The sequence below is a fragment of the Botryllus schlosseri genome, chromosome 3 (genome assembly GCF_051294905.1).
Source record: "Botryllus schlosseri isolate E-star chromosome 3, Bs_hap1, whole genome shotgun sequence".
Classification (NCBI taxonomy): domain Eukaryota; kingdom Metazoa; phylum Chordata; class Ascidiacea; order Stolidobranchia; family Styelidae; genus Botryllus; species Botryllus schlosseri.
Window position 1 is genome coordinate 28,915,087 of NC_137238.1, and position 23,389 is coordinate 28,938,475.

General features: G+C 41.8%; 2 protein-coding genes across 6 annotated transcripts; both read left to right on the forward strand.

The window, feature by feature from the left end:
* Positions 1–225: 225 nt before the first annotated feature.
* On the forward strand, positions 226–8,602 carry LOC145435018 (uncharacterized). Of its 5 annotated transcripts, none has more exons than XM_080312279.1 (2): positions 226–7,775; positions 7,821–8,602. In XM_080312279.1, the coding sequence occupies exons 1-2, from the start codon at positions 2,600–2,602 to the stop codon at positions 8,300–8,302; spliced, it is 5,658 nt and encodes a 1,885-aa protein (XP_080168405.1). In that variant the 5' UTR covers positions 226–2,599; the 3' UTR covers positions 8,303–8,602. The 5 variants fall into 5 exon arrangements, with proteins under 5 accessions (XP_080168405.1, XP_080168406.1, XP_080168407.1 ...); XM_080312280.1 differs by having other exon boundaries at positions 227–7,249; positions 7,313–8,602; XM_080312281.1 differs by having other exon boundaries at positions 227–6,989; positions 7,098–8,602.
* A 13,332-nt stretch (positions 8,603–21,934) lies between these two features.
* LOC145435062 (uncharacterized) lies at positions 21,935–23,106 on the forward strand. Its single transcript, XM_080312348.1, has 3 exons — positions 21,935–22,249; positions 22,427–22,509; positions 22,779–23,106. Exons 1-3 carry the CDS (start codon positions 22,222–22,224, stop codon positions 23,058–23,060), a joined length of 393 nt encoding a protein of 130 aa, XP_080168474.1. The 5' UTR covers positions 21,935–22,221; the 3' UTR covers positions 23,061–23,106.
* The last annotated feature ends 283 nt before the right edge of the window (positions 23,107–23,389 follow it).

Below are 23,389 nucleotides of genomic sequence, written 5' to 3' on the forward strand. Positions count from 1 at the left end.
GTGAATTTTACAATGTGCGAGCAATTGAATCGTATTGTGTAAATCCCCAAGTGAACGCTAAATGCGTGTAATGTTCGGAAATACGCAGGTACGCATTGTGTAGCGTGATAGATAGCATTATACACTATGCAAATGTCAATCAGATTATGCGTAGGAATGAGAATTTCGAGTGATAAAAAATGTTGCTATAAAGCCGTCCATTTTTGCATGCGTTATGCGAGATAGTATGTTGAAGGTTTCGGAAAGTGAGAGAGGTTAGAGTCGAAACACAGTCAAGGCGCATTCAATGTTTTCGATATATTGTAAGCCTGTCCAGGGGTACCAAGACGAGAGGTTCAGTGTATAATCATAAGAGGTCAAAATGTAACAGCGATGACCTCTTAGCAGAAGAAGCGTGGTCAATTTCTACTCGATTACGATTCCAAGTATATCGAGACATATCTTCGTGGCTCCTGCAAAATGACTCAATGGCGATACAAATATGTTGAATCTTCCAAAATATATTCAGTCAACATAGCACACGGCGTTGCTGTTGTTGTAGTTGTTGATATATTCATTAAGCAAAGAATTACGTGCTTATCAGCATCTTCTGCTCATCTGCGTCACGACGAGACCACTCACAAATAAATACACCACGGTCAGTCATGGCATACAGAACTAAGAAAGCAAGAACCAAGATTTCAGCGCGATAAGAAAATGTAATCTCGGCTGAAACATCATAAATGGCGTTTACAAGATCCCACGATTATAGTCGCGCATGTGCTGATATTTTCGTCACTAAGGACGGTCGAAAGGCTGAGATTTACATTTCATTCAGGACATTTCTTCGCGCAGAATTAACGTTAACGCATTCTGGGCCAATGTACTACGGGTTTGTAATGATTTGAGTCATAGCCCGACTCGCGTCAGACTTGATTATCTATTTTCTGATGACTCAACTTGACTTGAGTCTTTGCGAATGACTTGAACAAAGTCATATTACTCGAGTCTCAGTCGGCCAAGACAGACATTTCATTGTATTTTCGAATAATAATAAAGTAACAACACTGTTGGTATTTCGCCTATTGGTTCTGGTACGTGAAAATACGATCAGAAACTGTGGAAAGTGAGGAAGATTAGTATGTTTTAAATGCGAACTAATCGATATCAGTGGGCGATTTTTTTGACCTAAAAAACGAAAGATTTTGACCTATAAAATCTAAATTTTGACATTTTTGAACCTTAAAAAAGTAAATTTTGACCAAATTTTGACCTAACGTATGCAAATTAGGTGTTTTCCCAAAAAATGTTAGAATTGTACTACTTATCCTCATTTCTGGTTTGAATTGTCGGTCCCTACGAAGTAGTTTTCCCTGAAAAACTTGTTTGACTCAAAAACTGACAAAGTTTTACATGACGAAACATTATTTTAACAAAATTTGGCCCTATGATGAATTCCAGTATACATAATGTACTATGGTGAAAATAATTAAAATTTGTTGTAGTAGAACGAAAGATACTTTCCTGCATTCTCGGCCGGGATATCTAGATATCTAGTTCTAGATATCCCTGATTCTCGGGTAAAAAGTGTCTGTCTTTACCAAGTAGCTTGCCAAGGATGAAGATGTGGCGAGATAGCGTAGTGGGATAATCCACAGCTACAACACCAATGGGTTTTAGGTTCTAGTCCGACCGAGGTCGACTCCAGAATTCCTACCTGTGTTGGAGATTTATCTAGGCTCATCCTCGCCATCTCATCTGCGTGAGCGGTGTCTTATAAAAAGCATAGAAGTGGGCCGTGCTGCAAGTCGGCAGATACTCGGCGGATACGGAATCGAAAATAAGGAATATCGGCCTGGTGTAAATGACCATTGTAGTCGACAAACACCATGAATATACAAACAACAACAGCAAGATGAATGGAGAAAGAACGTTCAACTGTAGCAGCTATTGGCTGGCAACACTGAAGTTGTGCGTGCGTACACTGCTGGTGACACACCGTGTTGCTTCATTCTGACAATGGTATACATTGCAATTTTTGTAAGAACCATGCTGTTAGCGCGCGCGTACGGCTTTGCAGTGCCTCGTGATATCTTGGTGTATTTAATTTAATTGTCTCGTGTTTGATCATCATCATCATTATCAGTCTCGTTTTCTCTCCCTATATATTCAATTGCTAGACTCGTTTTCGTTGGTTACTTTGCTGAACAGACGGTTGGAAGATTCTTGGGATAAAGCATCGTTGTAAATCCTACGTTGTGCCTACTTTGTGCCTTATATTTATGCGTACTGCGTGCTGCCATTTGTGCTGTTCACGTTCTACTAAGCGTTAATTTGGATTAAAAGGTTGCTTGATTTACACCGGCCTTACATTCTACCGTCGAGATTAGACAGGCTTCTGCGCCTTAGTCGCCACACGCTCATTTCGTGTGCCGCGCAGAAACAATTTACAACGTCTGCAATTAACGTTTGCTTCATATTAGAAGCAAGACAAAGTAATCCTCTCCGTACTATTCAACGGAGATTTGGTTCGTTTCATCGTCAGAGTACTTTCGATTGCACCAATTTAGCAATCACCATTAACTGCCCTGATCTTTGAAGACAAACGATTAGTATCAGAATGCCGCTGCAACACTCTCCGACCGACGAGAAAGTTCGATTAGCTCCTTCGTTCAAGACTGTCGCCAAGATGACCGTTGAAGAGATGCGTATAGAGCTTGCTGCTCTCGAATTGCCAACCACTGGGAACAAAGCCGTGCTATCGGAAAGACTGAAGAAAGCTCGTGAGTGCAAGCCGGACAATTTGGAGACATCTAGAACGCAACCGCCAGATTCACCGGTGCTAGATCAATCCGCGGCTTCGCCCGATCCATTTTCACTTCAGACCGAGAAGCCTAGCGACCTTATGATGATGTTTACACTAATGAAGCAACAGCAAGAGGCCGCGGAGAAAAGGTTCCTCATTCAGCAAGAAGCAGCCGAGAAGAGATTCTTCCTTCAGCTGGAAACAATGCGCCAAGAAGCGGACAAAGCCAGCTCTAACGGGGACTCCGATTTGCCCAGTGTCATCGGTAAGCGATTTAAGCGAATGAATAAAGATCTTCTCGAACTATTGCAGGCACTCGAACTGAAGTACACAACTTCAAACTCTATCGAAGAAATTGAGGTGTTCGTGAAATCGGTCGAGACGTCCATGACGGATTTGAAATCCTACGTAGATGGCAAAATTGATCTATTGGAAGATGGCGACTTGAAGACCGATATTATTAACGGTTTGAAAGATGCTACTCAAGTCTATTTAACCAACATTCCTCAAGCTAGGTCAAAGCTATCGAAATTGAAAGCGATTGACGAAGCTGACAGGACAGCTGGAAGTCTACCAATCGGTGTGAATCCGCCCTCATTTTATGGCGACATACTTTCTTTCCCGTCTTTCTGGGAGGCGTTTGAACCACTTGTTCATAACAACCAATCGGTCAGTAAATTTTACAAAATGACTTATTTGAAGGCTGCTATGAAGGGATCGGCGTCTGGTGTTCTAAACGGCTTTCCGTCTAATGCGACTAATTATGAGCCGGCGATTGCTGCGGTACTGCAACGATTCGGCAGGACGCAAGCAATTGTTCGCAGTCACATTAAAGATCTGCTTGAAGGGAACCGGGTAGATTTCGAACTCGACAAAGTGCGAGGTATGCTAGACCGGGCTAATGCAAAGAGGTCAATACTGACTAAAAATAACATCACCTGGGATCAAATGTTCACTCAGATATTGGAATCGCAGCTGCCTCAGAAATTACTCGAGCGTTGGATGCGTAAAATAAGCCCATTGATAGAGTCCAACGAAATAGCTTCGTCCGATCTAATGTTTGAGTTCATTGCAACAGAATTGGCGACTATGGACACTCTGAAGAGGTCTAGCTCCAAGCAATCGGAGAAGCAACCGAAGACGAAGCAGCAGACCTCCAACAACACCGATAAGTATTGTTCTGCTCAGTCTTTGGTAACTCAATCGATGTCGTCTCTCTGCGCATATTGCAGCAAGTCTCATCCGTTACTGGATTGTAGAGAATTTCTGAAATTGACCCCTGCTCAACGAATGTCTCGTTTGTTAATGAATCCGGGAAAGGTGTGTTTCAGGTGTCTCGCATCGCAGGGTGAGTCTGGACATCCTAAGCAGTTCTATCAGTGCAAAGCTCGGTGCGAGGTCGAAGGATGTGGGAAGGCTCATCACCGACTACTGCATGTCACGGAATCGTCGAATGCGAAAACAATGGTATCCACTGCTAGGCGATCAGCAGCGTCGGACTCCGAAATTGATACCTTGCTCCCCACCGCACTCGCGCAAATCTCAAACCAGGGTAAGACTATGCGTGTTCGCATTGCTTTCGATTCGTTGTCGGAGAAGTCCTTTATAACCCGGAACGCCGCTAATTACTTGCAGCTACCGCCTATTCGAAGCCAACAAATGAACATTAGTGGATTTGGCGGTAGTTCAACCTCTAGTTCAATGGATCTAGTTACATTCAATCTGGAACCATTACATTCAGAACCGAGAGGCTGTATTGAAGTTCAAGCGTTCGTTCAAGATGGTGTCATTTGCACGCCCTTAGATAACGTCACTTTACGTTGCGATCAGGTTAGACACCTTGACGGATTGCCGCTGGCTGACCCTCTCCCAAGGGACGACGGTACGGTAGATATACTATTGGGAGGACGTTATTATTTCTCGCTGATGCAAGGATCGGTTATTAGTCCTGAAATCCCCGAATCTGGACCATTTGCAATTGAAACTATGTTCGGTTGGGTATTGGCTGGACCATGTAGTCGTAATTCCTCAGTTAATCGTTCTTCTAATTGTTTACTTACCAGAAGCTCGTCAAAAGTACAGCGCTCTGAATTGGATCCTTGGCAACTGTTGGACAACAAACTCGAACGATTCTGGAAGCAAGACTGCATTGGGCTTACAGATAAGGATTTGGTTCATACTTCTGACGAGGTTGATGCGATTGCACAATTCAATGATTCAGTGTCGTTCGATGGGGATAAGTATTGCGTGTCGTTACCATTTAAACGCGACGCAATAGAGTTGCAGCCAAATTTCGCGCAGGCATATTCCCGATTGCTAACAACAGAAAAAGTTCTAAAGAAAAACCCTGACAAATTTGCTAAATACGATCAGGCAATCATGGAATACGTGGACAACGGTTTCGCTCGGAAATTGTCGCAAGCGGAATTGGATAAGATTAGTACGATTACTCATTACTATGTCCCGCATCATCCGGTTTTTCGTGAAGCGAGTTGTTCCACGAAATTGCGAATTGTTTTCGACGCAAGCGCTAAAAATGGCTCTGGGTATTCGCTAAATGATTGCGTTTTGAAGGGCCCAAATTTGCTACCCGACATAGGAGCTGTGCTGCTACGATTTCGCACTCATAAAATTGCTTTGAGCGGTGACATTCGGAAAATGTTTTGCCAGACTGCTATTAATCCGGATCATCAGCGTTTCCAATTATACCTTTGGCGCAATTGCGAATCGCGTAGAGCGCCAGACGTCTACGTTATGGAGAGAGTAATGTTCGGAGTCTCGTCAAGTCCTTTTCTCGCTATTCAAACAATCCGCCATCATTCTAATACTGCGCCGATTATTGATAAATTTGGTCGCGACTTGGGCGATGAAATCGTTCGCAATATGTACGTCGATGACATTCATGTAGGTGGAAATAGCGTTGAAGAGGTTGTCTGCAAGCAAAAAAACTTGGTTGAGTTTTTCAATGACGGTGGATGGTCCTTGGTCAAATTTGCGTCCAATAATCGAGAAGTCATGGATTGCATTCCCGAGGAAGCTCGGTTACCGAATTGCGTTCTCGATCTCGATGACGCCAACAATGGCGAGGCCTCGTCTCTCGGTTTGAAATGGCACACGACGCAGGATGTCATGTATTGTAATGTAAAACCCAAACTGCTTGAGCAGGATAAAATCGTGACAAAACGATCTATTTTGAGTAAGCTCAGTCAAATCTACGACGTGTTTGGATTTTTTTCAGCATTCGTTATCACAGCAAAGATTTTGATGCAAGAATTGTGGAAACGAAAACTCGATTGGAACGATCCGGTTGACGACACACTCGCCAAGAAGTATCGACAATGGACCGACGAGCTGTCGCTTCTGGAGTCCATCAAAATTCCACGGTACCTTTTTTGTCGAATACGTTCTCCAAATTCCATGCAGCTTCATGGTTTTGCTGATGCCTCCGAAAGTGCTTATGGGGCTGTAGTCTACATTAGAGCTGAAGATGACGTAGGCAATATTCAGACCCAGTATTTGATCGCTAAAACGAGAGTGGCCCCATTGAAATCGACATCTGTTGCGCGACTCGAGCTAATGGCAGCCCACTGTCTAGCTAAATTAACTAGATACGTTTTGGATGCGCTGAGTTCTGAAATTTGTATTGATAGAGTCTATTTGTGGCTCGACTCCGAGATAGCTCTGGCATGGATTGCCAAGCCAAGTTCACATTGGAAAACGTTTGTGAGGAACAGAGTTCAGGAAATTCATGATCTCGTATCCCCACACGCTTGGAGACATTGTCCAGGCATCGAAAATCCAGCAGACTACCATAGCCGCGGCATGGCGCTTCAGGAGTTGAAGAGTTGTTCGGCCTATTGGCACGGACCGGGCTGGCTGAGGTCTGAAGAGTCGGACTGGCCTGTGAAATCGCACCTAGAACAATCGAATCCGCAAGTCGACACAGAAACCGCAACTCCTCGCGTGTTGGTGAACATCACACAGCCACCAGTTCCTTTTTATGTTGATCGCTACGGTAACTATTCCAAAATTGTTCGTATTACAGCGAGAATTTTGCGTTGGCGGCATCGTGATTACATGAAAATGGACCCAGAGTGCAACAATCGATTCGTTGGACCAAATGAGTTCAGGAAGGTGGAATACTTCCTTTTACGTCAGATTCAACGCTCAAGATTTAGCAGCGAATTCGAAAATCTCGACAAAGGTAAGAATGTGTCGAATAAATCAAAAATTAAAGACATGGATCCCAGAGTAGACCTCGAAAATAAGCTAATCGTTGCCGGTGATCGGTTGAGTTTGTGTGATTTGCCAGAGTTCACGAGTTCTCCGATTATTCTTCCCGCCAAGGAGCCGTTAGTGGAAAAACTCATTCTACATGTCCACGAAAGCAACTCTCATTCTCCTCAGGACACAACCATCGCTATTCTTCGTGAGCGCTTCCTTATTATTCATATCAGGAGCGAGGTAAGAAGGGGATTGCGAAATTGTATCGTTTGTCGACATTGGAACACGAAACCACTCCAACAGAAAATGGGTATTCTTCCAAAGGAACGCATTTGCGCTTCTCCGGCATTTTCTGAAGTCGGGTTGGATTTCACGGGGCCAATTTATATTGAAGTAGGTGACGACGCAATGCAAAAGGCGTATATTTGTTTGTTCACTTGCCCCCACAGTAGAATGATTCATTTGGAATTGACCAACGATATGTCCACGGAGGAATTCATCGGTGCTCTGCAACGAATGATAAACAGGCGTGGCTGGTGTCGAGAGATTATATGCGACAATCAACTGACTTTCAAAAAGGCTGAACGTATAATTCAGATTTCGACACGCGCGTCCTTCAAAAAGCGGTCAGACAATGAAGCTCTACAAAAATTCCTTACCGACAACGGGATAACGTGGAAATACATTGCCGAACGCGCTCCACACCGCGGTGCCTTTTACGAGAGGATGAACAGATCCATTAAAGAACCTCTCAGAAAGATTCTGGGTAAGGCAAAGTTGAACTTCACTGAACTATACACCATTTTGACAGATATCGAGTGTGCGATGAACCAGCGGCCGTTGACGTATCTCGGTTCCGATCCGAGAAACCCACAAGCAATCACTCCAGCTCATTTGGCAATTGGTCGGCCACTGCGACATATCCCGAATTTTCCGTCCAAAGCGAGTGTCAACGTCTCGAAGCGATTTCGCTATCTCCAAACGCTGTTGCGGCATTTCTGGGCGAGATGGTCGAAGGAATATCTCCCGACGTTGATCAAGAGAAAGAAATGGGCTTTCGAACATTCTGTTCCAAACGTCGGAGACATTTGTTTAATCGCAGACGACGGATACGCGCGCTCGAATTGGAAGGTCGGCAGAATCGTGCATGCTTTCAAGGGCAAAGATAGCCTCGTGAGAACATTCAAATTGAAAACCGCTCGCGGATATCTTACGCGACCTATACAAAAACTCCATTTACTGGAGAAAGACTATTCGGTTGACTATGACCAGTCAAAGGGGGGTGGATGTTAGCGCGCGCGTACGGCTTTGCAGTGCCTCGTGATATCTTGGTGTATTTAATTTAATTGTCTCGTGTTTGATCATCATCATCATTATCAGTCTCGTTTTCTCTCCCTATATATTCAATTGCTAGACTCGTTTTCGTTGGTTACTTTGCTGAACAGACGGTTGGAAGATTCTTGGGATAAAGCATCGTTGTAAATCCTACGTTGTGCCTACTTTGTGCCTTATATTTATGCGTACTGCGTGCTGCCATTTGTGCTGTTCACGTTCTACTAAGCGTTAATTTGGATTAAAAGGTTGCTTGATTTACACCGGCCTTACATTCTACCGTCGAGATTAGACAGGCTTCTGCGCCTTAGTCGCCACACGCTCATTTCGTGTGCCGCGCAGAAACACATGCAATGCCCACGCAGTCTTGCTTCACTTAGAATATTTCGGTACGCTGAGCATAACACCGTGTCAACCTATTTGTTTCATTTGACTGTTTATGATTCACAACGAGCAGACAATGCGCAGTCTGCCACGGTACGCGTATAAAGTAGGCTACAAACTGTAAAATGTCAAACGATAAGTTCACCGATTGCGCAAAATCTACGATACAAATAAAATGCAGGTTGCGAAAAATTTTGTCAATTTTGACATTTTTTGACCTAACGCTAAAATTTTGACCTTATTTTGACTTTTTTTGACATATCAAAAAAAATCGCCCTAGATATCACCAAACAGAGGTATAAAAGTGTTCTTCGCAATCAGACATGGGGTGATTACTTCACGAATGTAATCGATTGCGATTACGATTACTTGTGAATACCGCGATTACGATTACGATTACGATTACAGCCAAATCAGGAAGTAGTCGATTACGATTACGATTACTTTCCAAAAGTAATCACGATTACTCACGATTACATTTGTTTTGCTTCTTAGAACTAATTTCAGAAGAGATATTAAAAGACAATATAAATAAGGCTTGCGATGAAAAGGTCTAATGAGATAAAAACTTTCTTTATTAATCATACGTGATTCGCTTATTACGTCATAATGCACCCATTGCCCACCTTTATGCAGGACTATTCGTCGCACCAAACGATTTGCATTCTTGCCAGGTTCGTAACTGCCACACCCCAAACTCTCCAATAGGACTGGGAGCGAGCTCTAAGGGGACTCAAAAGCATTTCGTAAATCAACATATTTTCAAGAGAGTTAATTAACTTGAGAATTTTCTTCGAGCTTCGGGATTTAATGTCTCTTAATAGCTTGATTTTGAAATGCGTACCTCTCCCCCTCAAGAAAAAAAGCATGCATAATTTATAGGAATAGGCATTTCGGTGTCGGTCATTACCCCGCCACGACACCAAAAGACGCATGCAATTTCGGCCAACATGCAACTCCACAAAGTGTGCTACCAAATAATGACCTTGGCCAAAACGTTGGGTATGTGTCCATTGTCAGTAGCCGCGCTCTGTGGACGTGGCAAATAGTCCGGTCCTTCCAATCTGAGCCCTAACAATGCAAATGCCACCCGGGGCACTCACAGAGGAATGAAGACATCACAATTTGTGTGTGCGTCTCACGAAAGTTTTTATTTTAGTCTGCTACGTTAGGGCGACTACAGAATCTTTTGAATATATAAAAGACGGGAGTTCACGAATTAACAACATACAATAATGAAAATATAACAACATACCAGATGCTATAATTATGAATTACTTGCCCCCAGCTCTACCGGTAAATCTGAATGAATAGCAATATAATGCAATTACCAATATTATTGACGAAATTCAGTCATCAACTTGAAAACTGACCCCCCTATGGGGCCCCAATACCCAGGGTTGTAATACTCGAGTCATGACTCAACTCGAGTCGCGATTTTTTGGTGACTAGACTTGACTCGAGTAATTTTTTGTATTGACTCGATTTGTACTCGAGAGTCATTTTGCATGACTCGAACCAAGTCATATGACTCGAGACTAGAACGGCCAAGACAGACATTCCATGTAACTTCGAAGAATAGCAAAGTTACCACATTAATTGTATTTCGTCTATCAGTCCCGATACTTGGAAATAGGGCCGTAAAGTATGAAAACTGATGAAAATTACCATATTATGAATACGAGCCATTCTATATCACTCGAGCAGAGTTTAAAAAAGTGGGTTGAATCGGATTGATCAGAAAACTGATCTGTGAACATAACGACTTGGACTCGTAGCCTACTCGAGTAAAAAATATGACTCGGACTCGACCCTATACAAGCTGACTTGGACTCGGACTTGACTCGGGGGTGAATTGAAAATGACTCGACTTGACTCGAGTCAAAACTATAAAAGTGAGATTGACTTGTGACTCGGAACATTGTAACTTGGTTACAACCTTACCAATACCAACGTTTGAAGTGGGGACGAATTGCTGTTTTGGTCCTGATTGTACCTACAACCCACGCTAACATGGTGTATAAGCGGATGGCTATGGCGACAGGTATAAATGTCGAGTGAAGAATTGTGAAATAACGATTGGCGCCCGTTTCAAGTAGTCAGCATATGAGAATAAGATAAAGTGAACTTAAAATTCTACCTTCAACTTAATACAGATACTGCAAACTGCCGTTATGCCGTTACGAGAAACGGCAAAGAACGGCTCGGTAATGATATATAAACGCAGCTGTTGATTTTAACCATCGTAATGTTATATTTGACGAGTACAAAACCTAAAATCTTTGTCCAGTGTATGTACAATATATAGCCTACGTATACTACATAGATAGGCCTACTGCTCGCCAAGCAGCAACGGTCAAACTGCGTTCAACTATTATTATTATTATTTATTGGAAGAAGAAAAAGAATGGCGCCTATCACCGTCAGGTCTTGTGCGCCACGACATTACTCAATTTTAATTTAGCAGCAATTCAAATAAATCGATCACAACTCAGCAAATATTCTACCACGTATTTCAAAATGCTTGGATCCGTTAGTAAGTTCACGAGGCGAAATGGAACATTCATACAAACACAAGCACGGCGCAGGAACGTTCTATGAAATTCATGAAAGCGGCAGTCTATTATAAAGTGCTCAACCGTCTCAGGTTCATTGCAGGAGCTACAATGTGGTGATGGTGCGATTCCAATCATAAACAAGTGTGCGTTCAGTCCGCAATGACCTGAGCGCAATCGAAATAATATTCGGTCGCTAATGCAATTTTCAAGAGGTGGTGTACTAAGATGAAGGGATTCACGAAAAAGTTTGAAATGAGAGCCTTTATCTTCTTCGAGGTAATGTTGGTTCCAAATTTGCTTGCAATATTTCAGTATGACTTGCTTCGCTTCATGCCTTGTCAAAACTGTATGTGTAGGATTCCGCCCTTCAGATGACGTTGCTGAGCGTTCAACTATAAGCATAACCAAACATCAATGCATAAGTTACTATTTGAAACTAGGCAGAGTGGTGATTATTATATTGCTGCGAGGTAGTGGCGTCTGAAGTGTATTGATAACCTGGCTGATATACAGCATGGCATACACCGTTTTAACAATCACACAAAAATGTACATCGAATATATATTTACCATGGATACTTCTTACGCAAGGACGAGCAAAGCTGTTACTTCTGACGTAATAATGAGCAGTGGCGTTTGAAAATCAACCGCTTGCGCTATCAATAACCTGGTATAATATCTCTTCCTTGTTCACGAATGTTCGGTTATGTCATATTCATTGTACTAATAAAAAGTAATCGTTCTTTCACAAAAAAATCGATTAGATATGTGAAGTAGTCGATTACGATTACGATTACTTTGAATTTTTTTCGAATGTAATCGATTGCGATTACGATTACTTGAAAATGCTGTAATCGTCGTAATCGATTACGATTACTAATCGCGATTACCCCATGTCTGTTCGCAATATTTCAACTTGAAACTGAGCTGTCAGCGCAATGACTTGTGACTCGGACTCGAGTCATAATACCATGACTCGGACTTCACCCTATGCTCACTGACTTCAACTCAGACTTGACTCGGTGGAGAATCAAAAATGACTCGACTTGATCCGAGTTAAAACTATAGAAGTGAGATTTACTTGTGACTCGGAGCCTTGCGACTTGGTTACAGCCATGATGGACGATGAAATTAAATGATAAGAAACGACACCACGTTCTTATGACGACTACACCGATAAAAGGGATTTAGACTTATCAAGCACTACTTTCTACGATGCGTACGTTTTTGTGCATAACACTGTTCCAGTAGAGGTTAAAGTACTCCGTGAACATCAGCACTTGAGTGCGTATAATGCACATAAGGATGACCTTCTTGAGTGTATGCTACAATAAAGAATCAATACTTCTTAACTGATCACCTCGACCATTTTAATGTTAGCAATTGTGATGACTTCATTTCGTGACTGTTGCATTTTAGTTATAACGTCACTTGGAGGTTCTTTACTATACAGAGATTCTCCCGCGACGAATTAGTGTGGCTATAAGCAACATATATGCAGATCGGTAAAAGTTGAAGAGATTAAAAAAAACTATGCCTATGGAGTTCTTTTTACGTGTAGGCTACAATCCTTTTTCGTGTTCTTGAGGTTGTACTGAAGGACGGAGCAATATGAATTGATGTATTTTAATTGTTTGCAGCCATTAGAGTGGGTTTGAGGGAGACATTTTACACCTGATATTAATACCTTGCGATATCATTGAAAACGGTCCACTTCATGATTTTCATTCAGAGCGTACGTTTTCATAATATGATTACACTATAGCCTACTAACGAACATATGTATTCGTCCGTGTTCCAAACAGGTCAAATCGAATTATCACGCTGCTGCTAGAGTTGTAAGCTGTTACTGCTCCGTGCTCAAGAATGTCTGTTCAACCACAAGTTTTGGTGCAACACCAAGGACAAGCTCGAAGTGGAAGAATCCATGTCGGATACATCAGCAACATTCGTAAATTTGGAATAGCCGAACTAACTCTGGGGTCGTTTATATTTGTTGTCGGGATCGGCACGGTCTTGCTCACGAAAGCTGAGATCATAAAGTACTTCGAGAGTCTCGGTTACCCGTCTGTCTCGGTTACTGTCAATTTGTTCGCCACGACACCCTTTATTTGGTGCGGGCCCGTTGCTATTAAAACTGGCATTTGGGGTGTCGTTATAAAATCACGGCCAACCGAATCCGTTCACACATGGAATACGGTAATGGCCATAATTTGTGCGCTCACAGCGTTTTCTGCACTAGTGTTCTCTGGTGTCAGAGCGTACCAATCTTCAGCTATTTCTGCTGGTTTGGTAGCTATCCAAGCCGTCATGGCACTGTTAAATGTGGGTTTGCTGATGGTGAGCATAAATCACGTAAAACTTAGCACGCGTGGCGGAGAGCAAGGTATCGATAGCGGCCCTTATCACATCGCCTTCTCCCAACAGCAAAACAGGATGGGTGCGCCGCCTCCGCACGGCCAAGGTGAAAACTTGCAACAATAGGAACCAGCGCACTGCACAGATTCCAGTGGCTTCACTGTATCCATACAAAGCGGATGGGACAAGGTCATAGCTGTTACCAAAAGACAATCGTAGTAACGAAGCAATGACACCCCGAACTGCACATCATCCTTTTCCTATATGTTAATCATGCTTATACTCGATTTAATTCAACATATTAACGTATAGCCAATGGAGTAGCCTAGAGTGTATCTTAACCATTTTGCTAAAGTACCGGTCAAAAGTGTACGACCTCCCTCGCACAAATATTGAGGTATTTATCGTAGGTATACTCTTCAATATTTCTCGAATCATATATCATTGCGTATTCGATAATAATAATATCGCATATATAAGCCCAATATTGTAAGTAAACAGGAAGTGATTTCCCACTGTGGTGGTAAGACCAAAACTTGCCCGTGAAACACATTCGCAGCTTCCCGGCTATAGGCACTCGGTATCACAGGATGACTTGAAGCAACAAACGTTACGAATGCTTGACATCCCCATCACAATCAGCGTGATTGTGCTGACGAATAAAATAAACTGCAATTCTATACTTTCTTTAACAGCCTAGTTGTCGTTGGTCCTACTTCCATCGTTTTACTCTGCGTGTGATATACATCGCTATTTCAGAATAACTTCAAGATGAGCTGCTAGGATGAAATGACTTGACTATGACTATGACTAGAACCACTGCTATATGCGATAAGGGTTGGGGAAATTGACAAATTGAATCGGTATTCTTATTTCAGTGTCCTAACACAGTAGTTTTGAAATTTGTGAATTCGTGTTATTCACCTGGTGCCGGAATTCAACACTTGAACAGGGCTGACACTGCAAATGTCCTTGTGCTGGAGCTTGTTGCATACGTATGGCAGCATAAATTGTCCATTCGGGCTCTGAACATACTGCGGTTGCGGTTGGTACACCACATTCGACTGCGGAAGTAGACTATATACAAAACCGATTGGTTTACTCTGGAGGTTATCCCGTAGCATACCCCGCCGCAGCAAAATGAGGCATGAAATATCGTTACAACCATCGATGCAAGATTAAGCAATGTTACAATGACGTGTATTGCGAGCAATGCTGATGAGTAACTGGAGAAAGCGGCTGCAATGCCCGATATAAAAGTCGATGCGAATGTAACGCAACCAGCAATTATCTCCGATGTCATATTCGCGATGCGCATACATCTTGAGCGATCGAACCTAATACGTATTCTCAATATCCCTGTGTCAATAACCCATAATCCTTCCCATATTCCCGGCGATGAATTCGTGAACCTTTCCGGGATGCGATAAGTAGTGAGGGATTGTTTGTTTGTTATTTATGATATTTGCCGACTACCATGGTCAATTGGTCATTTACACCAGGTCTATTTGCTTCAATTCAATCCTGTATCTGCCGACTCGTACCACGGCTCACTTCTTTTTTTTTATGAGACATTGCTTGCAGGGACGAGTAGGCGAGGAAGAGCCTGGATAAGCCTCCAACACTTAGGTTGGAATTATGGAGTCGACCTCGGTAGGACTCAAACGCGCAGCATACAGGTGTTGCAGCAGTGTATTAAGCCACTACGCTATCTCGCCACACAAGTAGTGAGGGTATGTATATATAGAGGGTTTTATGGTGCTCGACTACTATGGTGTTGTGCACCAGGCCTGAGGGAACTATAGTTGAATCAGATACGCCTACGCAAGACAAAAAATGTATTGCCGGATTAACCATGAGCGGGTCAGTTAACAGACATTCCAAGTTAAAGCCCACACTTTTTCGTCCAGATACATTTTTAAATATTGTCTCCGGTGCTCGTATCGAGGACATGTCAATAGAAAATGTTCGACAGTTTCTGGTACGCTGCACGTTTCGCAGAGACCACTGTCATTACAACTCAAACGATGGAGGTGCGGGTTCAATTTACAGTGTCCAGTTTGTGGTCGCAATATAATCGATGATTCCCTCAGCGACAAATTTCGTGGACGGAAAATGCATGAGAACGGTGCGTGCGTACGAAGATACGTATAGTCTCGCTCGATGCCGTTCAATTGCGACACGCACTTCTCAATACATATTCCCTTGAGTGAGGGTAGTTGGACGCTAATACCACACGCTTTCGCGTTCCGTGATACATAGAGTCACCATCGCTACAATTGATACAGCATCCATCACTATTTCCGCAATGCCAAGTCTAAATATTATGGTCTTATTTTTCGAGCGTGGATCTTTATTCGACACCGCAATCGGCACTGCAGTCACGGTCGTATTGCTTGATTACTTCCGGGAGCTTGAAAACGGCTAACGTCGTCGTTTTCGAAACTGATCAATCCTTTCGTAACAGCGAAACGATTACCAAAATCACCTGATATATTTATAAAGAATATAGGTCGAGGATGTCGAACCTGCGAAGGTGAATAATAAGTAATGCAACCGTTAACACGTAATTTTATAGGCATTCGTGGGCAACCGTCAATATACAATTCCAATTTAAAAATTGTCTCGAAAGCCGACCTATATAATACACGGAATCGCACCCACCCAATTGACAGATGTGAATCACGAGCTCAGTGTAGATCGCAGATAGGTAGATTTACAACTTCAAATTTGAGTCCTGCCCCGATTCGAACTTCGAAGTCACATTTCCTGGCTACCATAATCCAGGTCTAATACGCGATTCTGTGGCGCTTACTTGCGTGTGGTTGGTTGGTTGGTATTTATTTAGTTACAAAAGTCATGCTTTACAATAAAGATTCAAGCAGGATCAAAAAGCACTGATCCGGCTCAGGCAGAAATTATAAAAATCCATCCGAATATCGAACCCGGCTCCGGTCGATGGTCCACACTACTACTAGTCTACTTCTACTTACGAAAAGATTACCCCGATAGACTTACGTCCGTGAATAAATATCGAGTATATAGCTTCATAATTTGAACTGGAACCTCATCGATAACTTTCAAGCATTCTCAATCGTTAAATATACATTCATGTCGTAGCGGATCAGGCTGGGTATAATGGTTCGAGACTGAAAGGTAAAGTACTAACGAAAATTATAGTTTTGATACTATTTCCTACTGAGGAAGCCTTGAAACCTTGATAGGCTGTGTCGCAGCATACGAGATATAGTAGAGAGCTACGAACGGTACTGGAAATAACACATTTCCGAAGTCACGATCATCCCACAACATTGCCCAGAAGCGTAATGAAATCGATATGGCCGAAAGAATACTGAAGTATCTTTAATGTGACTGATAACAGGCATCATGTTCTTTGTGGAGGAATATAAGGTACATATATGAACTTGGACATCGTACATTCTGTTGTGACGTCATCATGTTTGATACTCGAATACTCGAAACTCGACTCGAAGCTTAACTCGGAAATTGTGAGCCTGTGCGCAGTATTGTAGTTGATATGCATGAATACAAATTATCGTGCGAATGAATTATAAAAGCCATAGCCCCGATTTATAAATAACATATACAATAGCAACGTTACTAAATGTGACTGCCGAATTATTTTTCGGTGTATATAATTACATAATTTTAATCAGTCTCTCTCTCTCTCGCTTGCATTCCAACGGTGTATAGCTGATCAACGTTGAATTCATGGGGATATAATGCAATCAGCGTGGGTCGGTTATAGAGAGCCCCAATAATACATTGACACGCAGATTCAGTCAGAAACGTGACTGAATCTACTCTATTGGATATGGTAACGGTGATATGGATGCAAAGTGCGCCTTCTACTTACCCCGGAGCGTCGTTAATGTATTTGCGGAACTGTTCTTCAATTTCAACAGTTTGCTTCAAAGGCTATGGCTATAGTCTATGCGTTAATTTCTACTTCATCGACTCCCACCGACTTTGAATTGGTATTTCATTATAGTTTTTGCTATTGCCTCATTTTTCACAAAAAGGAATTCTAGCTCCAAGTAGCTTTACCGTTTCTCGCACTGTCGCCGACATCCTTTAAATTGAATACGCCACACAATTAACGGAACAGAATCGAACAAAACGAATAACCACTAGGGATTCAAAGTAAAGTTGGTGAACTAATGTTTTCTTCTCAATATCACGGTGATCCTAAGGTTCTGACGCTGCTGTTCCGTCGGCATCATTGATCATTCAACGAATATTATTGACGAATAATAAATTTGACTCTGGAGTATCATTGCCAGGAAGCAATTTGATAATTCATTTCAGGAATACAATAAATATCGTTTACCGAACAAACACCCACAACCTTCATGATCGCGCTATTGATTTATTACATTTGTCAAATGTTCTGTTCAGACATAAGGCGAAGGATTTGCGGGACGAAATGTCGTGGAAATGCATTGGTTACTATGAGTAGCATCCTAATGAACGTAATATATTCCCAAATATAAACGAGTTCATGCAATTAAAGTTACGTTTCAACATTGAGAAGATAATACTTATATTAATTTGTAATATGGCCAATACAATTGTGTGCTTGTGCATGGAAAAAACACCCAAAACTGGAAATAAAATTACAAATTCTTAACATATTACCTCACACAAGCGATAGATTCAATTCGTTCGTTTTTACATGGATATTCTGAAGCCCCACGACTAAAGCATAAACATAATGACACAAAATCGTAATAAATGATCATAAATGGATTACACAGACATCCCTAACATTCATATGCATATACGTCTACGGAGTCCATTACTTTGTTTCCACTAATGTGACCGGTTATGGCATGGTTCCCTGCATTTTTTTATGGATAGGGTGATGCTATGGGAATCTGACCCGTCGGTTGATTGGTATTTTGTTGTTGCCAGTTTTGTTCCGGATCATAGGTGGGCGGCGCGTTTAAATATCCGTTCGGCTGCTGGGCTAGGGTTATTTGAGACTGTACACCTTCGGGGATTGCCACGAAACGCGCGCCACCGTAGCAAAGTACAGCATGAATTATGCACACTATCATTAGAACTGAAGCCAGCACTGCCGTTAGGGCGTGGAGTAAGACTACACGTGTGGAGATTTTTGAGAATTCGGCCGCTCTGATACCGGACAATACCACTGCAGAGAGGGCAACCACCACGCATATTATGGCGAATGACAAATTGGTGACGTGACTGGGTTTCGTTGGTTGCAAACCTGTACCCACGCCTCCGGTGACTATAGCGACTGCTCCGCACCAAATGAACGGCGTATAGGTGAAAAAATTTATAGTGATTGAACAATAGCTGATGCTATTGCTCTCGCAGTACTTTAAGAATTCGGGAATCGTTATAATCGTATTTGCCAATCCAACAGCAATCACCAACACTCCCAATACTATTTCGGCGACTCCCAATTTCCGAACTTTGCTCGTGTGTCGGACAAGAGGTCCTCTAATTTCGGTGGATTCTTGAATTGGTCCGTGGATATCTTGATGAACAGACATTCTTGATTGCTAGTCTAACAGGACAATAAACTTCAAGTCTGCTAAAATCGGTAAATAGAAGCTGTGAAATCGAGGTTATGTATGCTTTCTGACTAATATAGATAGGCCTTTACAGAATCTGTCTATAGTACACTCAGATTAAACAATTATTATTAGTCTGATTGCCAAGAAATAACCATGGTTTTTACTTAGACTATCGCAGTATTCTCAAACGCGGAATATAATATTATCAAAGTGAAACAAACAATGAATATTGAGAAGCAAGGGTTGGTTGGTACCAGCATGGTATATTCAGAACTAGAGCGACTATTTTAAGTTGACCATAAACTTCCAATCCCACTGAGGAAGCACTAGGCTATACTGGAAATATCTACAGTAAAGATAGTCTGGCCCTTTCGATTGCATATCGGTTCTAGTCAATGTCAATTACGGGCATGGATATCCAGTACGCAGCAAAATACTTTCATGCTCTCGTCAAGTGGTATGGGCTATATTACATCGCGATAACTGGAAGCCCGCTACCGAATGTGAATAAAAACACTTCGAGTGATATAACACAAAACTTCACGCGGGGATATTAAATCAGGCCCACCGGCACCAGTGTCTCTTATGAATATGAATATTCCTCAATAAATTATGTGATAAACTTTGCACGTTACTCTATATTGTTTTTGCAGTTTATACTTTTCGTATGTCAAATGCAGGAGGAGATTTTAGCACCCTCTTGTCAGTCGCGCAAGCATACTGCAGCATGCGGCCAAAATATGACCATCATAACAGACAGAACATGCGCTAGCTTTTCAAGAGTCGAACATCACAGAATTGCAGACATCCACATTTGATTCCGCTTAATAAATTCAGCAGAACATATGCAATTATATAATTATAGCTTATTGATATTCGTGTGCGGCCTCAAATGATTTTCCAGTTTTAGATCATTATAGTTTTCATCATGTTGTTATTTAACTACAATGGTAATTTAATCCAAGATATTCATTTTCATTCTGTGGCTGCCGACTTGAGCCTACGTACACTGTAAAAAATAAAGGTGGGTTTTTGGCAAAAATGGAGGAAGAAACTATAATCCTTCCTTTTACGAGAGGTAGATTATGCCATACACCTGTCAAGAAGGTATCATACATTTTCCTACCTCCAGAAATACATATTCCACCTCCCAAAACCCTCCTATAAAGTGATATATACGATACATTACTTTATAGGAGGGTTTTGGGAGGTGGAAGATATATTTAAAAAACTGCATCGCGCATAATAGCTCCGATAGTTATCATGCATATTCCAGTCAAAATACATACAATTTCTACTGAATCAATACCATAGTCAGATCAAGATTACCGGACCATCGACCTGACGGTTCTATACCAATACCGAGAAAACCATTACCGAGAATGGACATTACCGAGAATGCCATTACCGAGAATGGATATTACCGAGAACGGACATTACCGAGAATGGTCATTACCGAGAATGGACACCACCGAGAATGGACATTACCGAGAATGGTCAATGTCAAGAATATAGATTACTGGGACTGACGTTGTCGAGAAATTTATACCTGAGCATCGATACCGAATGTGGCAACGCCGTGATGCACTCACGGCACGACCTGTGCATATGCATAACATGCCTGTATTGCATATATTGCATTCTCGGTAATGTCCATTATCGGTGGTGTCCATTCTAGGTAATGTCCATTCTCGGTGGTGTCCATTCTCGGTAATGTCCATTCTCGGTGGTGTCCATTCTCGGTAATGGCATTCTCGGTAATGGTTTTCTCGGTATTGTCCGGACACCCGACCTGACATTAAGGCTGCTGGGCACAATGATTCGAGTACTCGAATCTGAATCGAGTATTAATTTTAATGATTCGAGTCGAGTAGTAAAATACGATTTTTTCGAGTACTGAAATTATACGCTCTTCGCAACTGACAGTTAATTTATCAACGAGAATTCTAGTTTTGACACTATTTTCCACCGAGAAAGCCTTGAAACCTTGATTGGCCGTGTCGCAGCATACCAGACATAGTACAAAGCTACGAACGATACTGGAAAAACATATTTCCGAAGTCATGATCATCGCAAAACATTGTCAAGAAGTGTAATGAAATCGGTATGGTCGAAAAATACCAAAGTATCTTTAATGTGACGGATAACAGCCATTATGTTCTTTGCGATGGCATAAAAGGTACATATTTGAACTTCGACATAGTACAGTCTTTTGTGACGTCATAATGAGTGATACTCGATTACTCGACTCGACTCGAAGCATATTACGTGATTCAGAATCGAATCACTCAGGTACTCGATTTTGCCCAGCCCTACCTGACATATCGATCCAATTTTTTTTATCACCTGCATGTCCTTTTATATCATCATTCTTTTACTCTTCGCATGCAGTGCACATATACTGCTCCGACTCCGGCTCCGACTCCGGACTGTGGCCATCTCTGCACGTGGCCCATGCACAGATATCGATCTATAGTCTTTGAAGAGTTGCAGTCGCTGCAGTTGGTGGTGTTGGGCGATAGTTGCTCGGTTTATGATTATGGAATGGAATTGTCCCGTTGAGTCGTGCAAGATAAAAGCATTCTCTAGCCGACTATATCTATTAGATCATTTACGAAGCATTAGGTTACCGTTACGCGTTACTGATTTTTCTGAGATTCGTAGTAAACAACCAATGCATCACTGTGACATCACAAGCAGCGTCTGCATGGTTACGTCAGTACGGTAAGTAGTGACATCACATGGAATAAATATCAATTTATACGCAATTAGATGGGAAAGAAAGGGACTAGATGTAATGATAAATGCTTCTGTAAAAAAAAAACGACCTAAATCAAACATTATAACGCAGTGGCCTGTAAATATTATTGGTGGCATGTCAGCGGATGAATACCACTTATTTTGAAATCGTTAGAGTGGCGTATCGTCGTCTGGCCATTATAGAGATTTGAGCAAAGGGTGGAGCGAAGCTTGTGCTTGAAGAAAGTGGGCACGATCGTTGAAGATTCCTAGGAATGCTGATTGGGATACGCATCGTAAAAGGTACGTTTAGTAAACCATTTCGAAATGCCGAAATTGATTTCAGTTTAAACATATTGCTGTTGTTGTTCACAGTAAGCCATTCTGATTCTACTGTGCCCAATATCACTATTCCTTCATCGGTATCCTTCATCGGTATCCTTCATCACTATTCCTTCATCTTCACTTAATTTTGTACAGAATCTAAAGATCTTGGCTGGATGGCTGCTTTACCCACCATTTTTAATGAAGCATATTCACATTTTTTACTGGTTGACGAGAAGGTATGAATACTTATTAATATTATATGTTACCAATGCGGACAACTATTCTAGTCGAATAGAGTTATACAATGTTTGCCAAATTTGATTCGCAAGGAAATTGGATTAGATTTAAATTAACAAAAATTTCAGCAATGAGATTAGAATTTTATTACCGACGGCATCTGTTTGTCAAATCCGCATTACTACGCTAAATATAGATATGGTGACTGAGAACTGATCTATAGAACGTGTGTGTGTATTTGACCTGATTCTTTTTCACATACTAACAGACACCAAAGTCTGGATACCCTATCATCTGCTTCAACACTGAAAAGCAAGAGTGGAAAGTCTGTTTTGATGGGGAGCAGGTGCACAACATCCATAACTTTCAAGAGGCATTGGCAGTGATGTTATCCATTCAATGGATCTTCGATATGGAGTTCTCACCCAAAATTAAAAATTCCCTGACGTTCTTGTCAGTGATTCTGGAACATTTGCCTGGTGTGCACATCACCAATGCTGTGAAGAAGAAACTCCGTGCAATGCACCACCAAATAAAATCTTTCGACTGACTAATGACGTCTTGAATTGTAAATAATAAATCCAATGTCATGTCAACATGTGATGCATTATATATGTATGTTGCTGTTTGACGAGGATATGCGTATGCCATAATAGGATGGGTTGGTCGGATAGAGGTGTAAGGTAGAAAGATAAGGTAGAAAAATACCTACCTGTGAAATAAGGTAGAAAAATACCTACCTGTGAAAAAAGGTAGAAAAATACCTACCTATGTGAAAAAAGGTAGAAAATTTTCCTCCTGTCTGTAAGGTAGACCGTGAACCACCTCTAAAGGTGGGCACAGTTTTTACAGTGTACTAGCTAGACCAGCGTTTCGCAA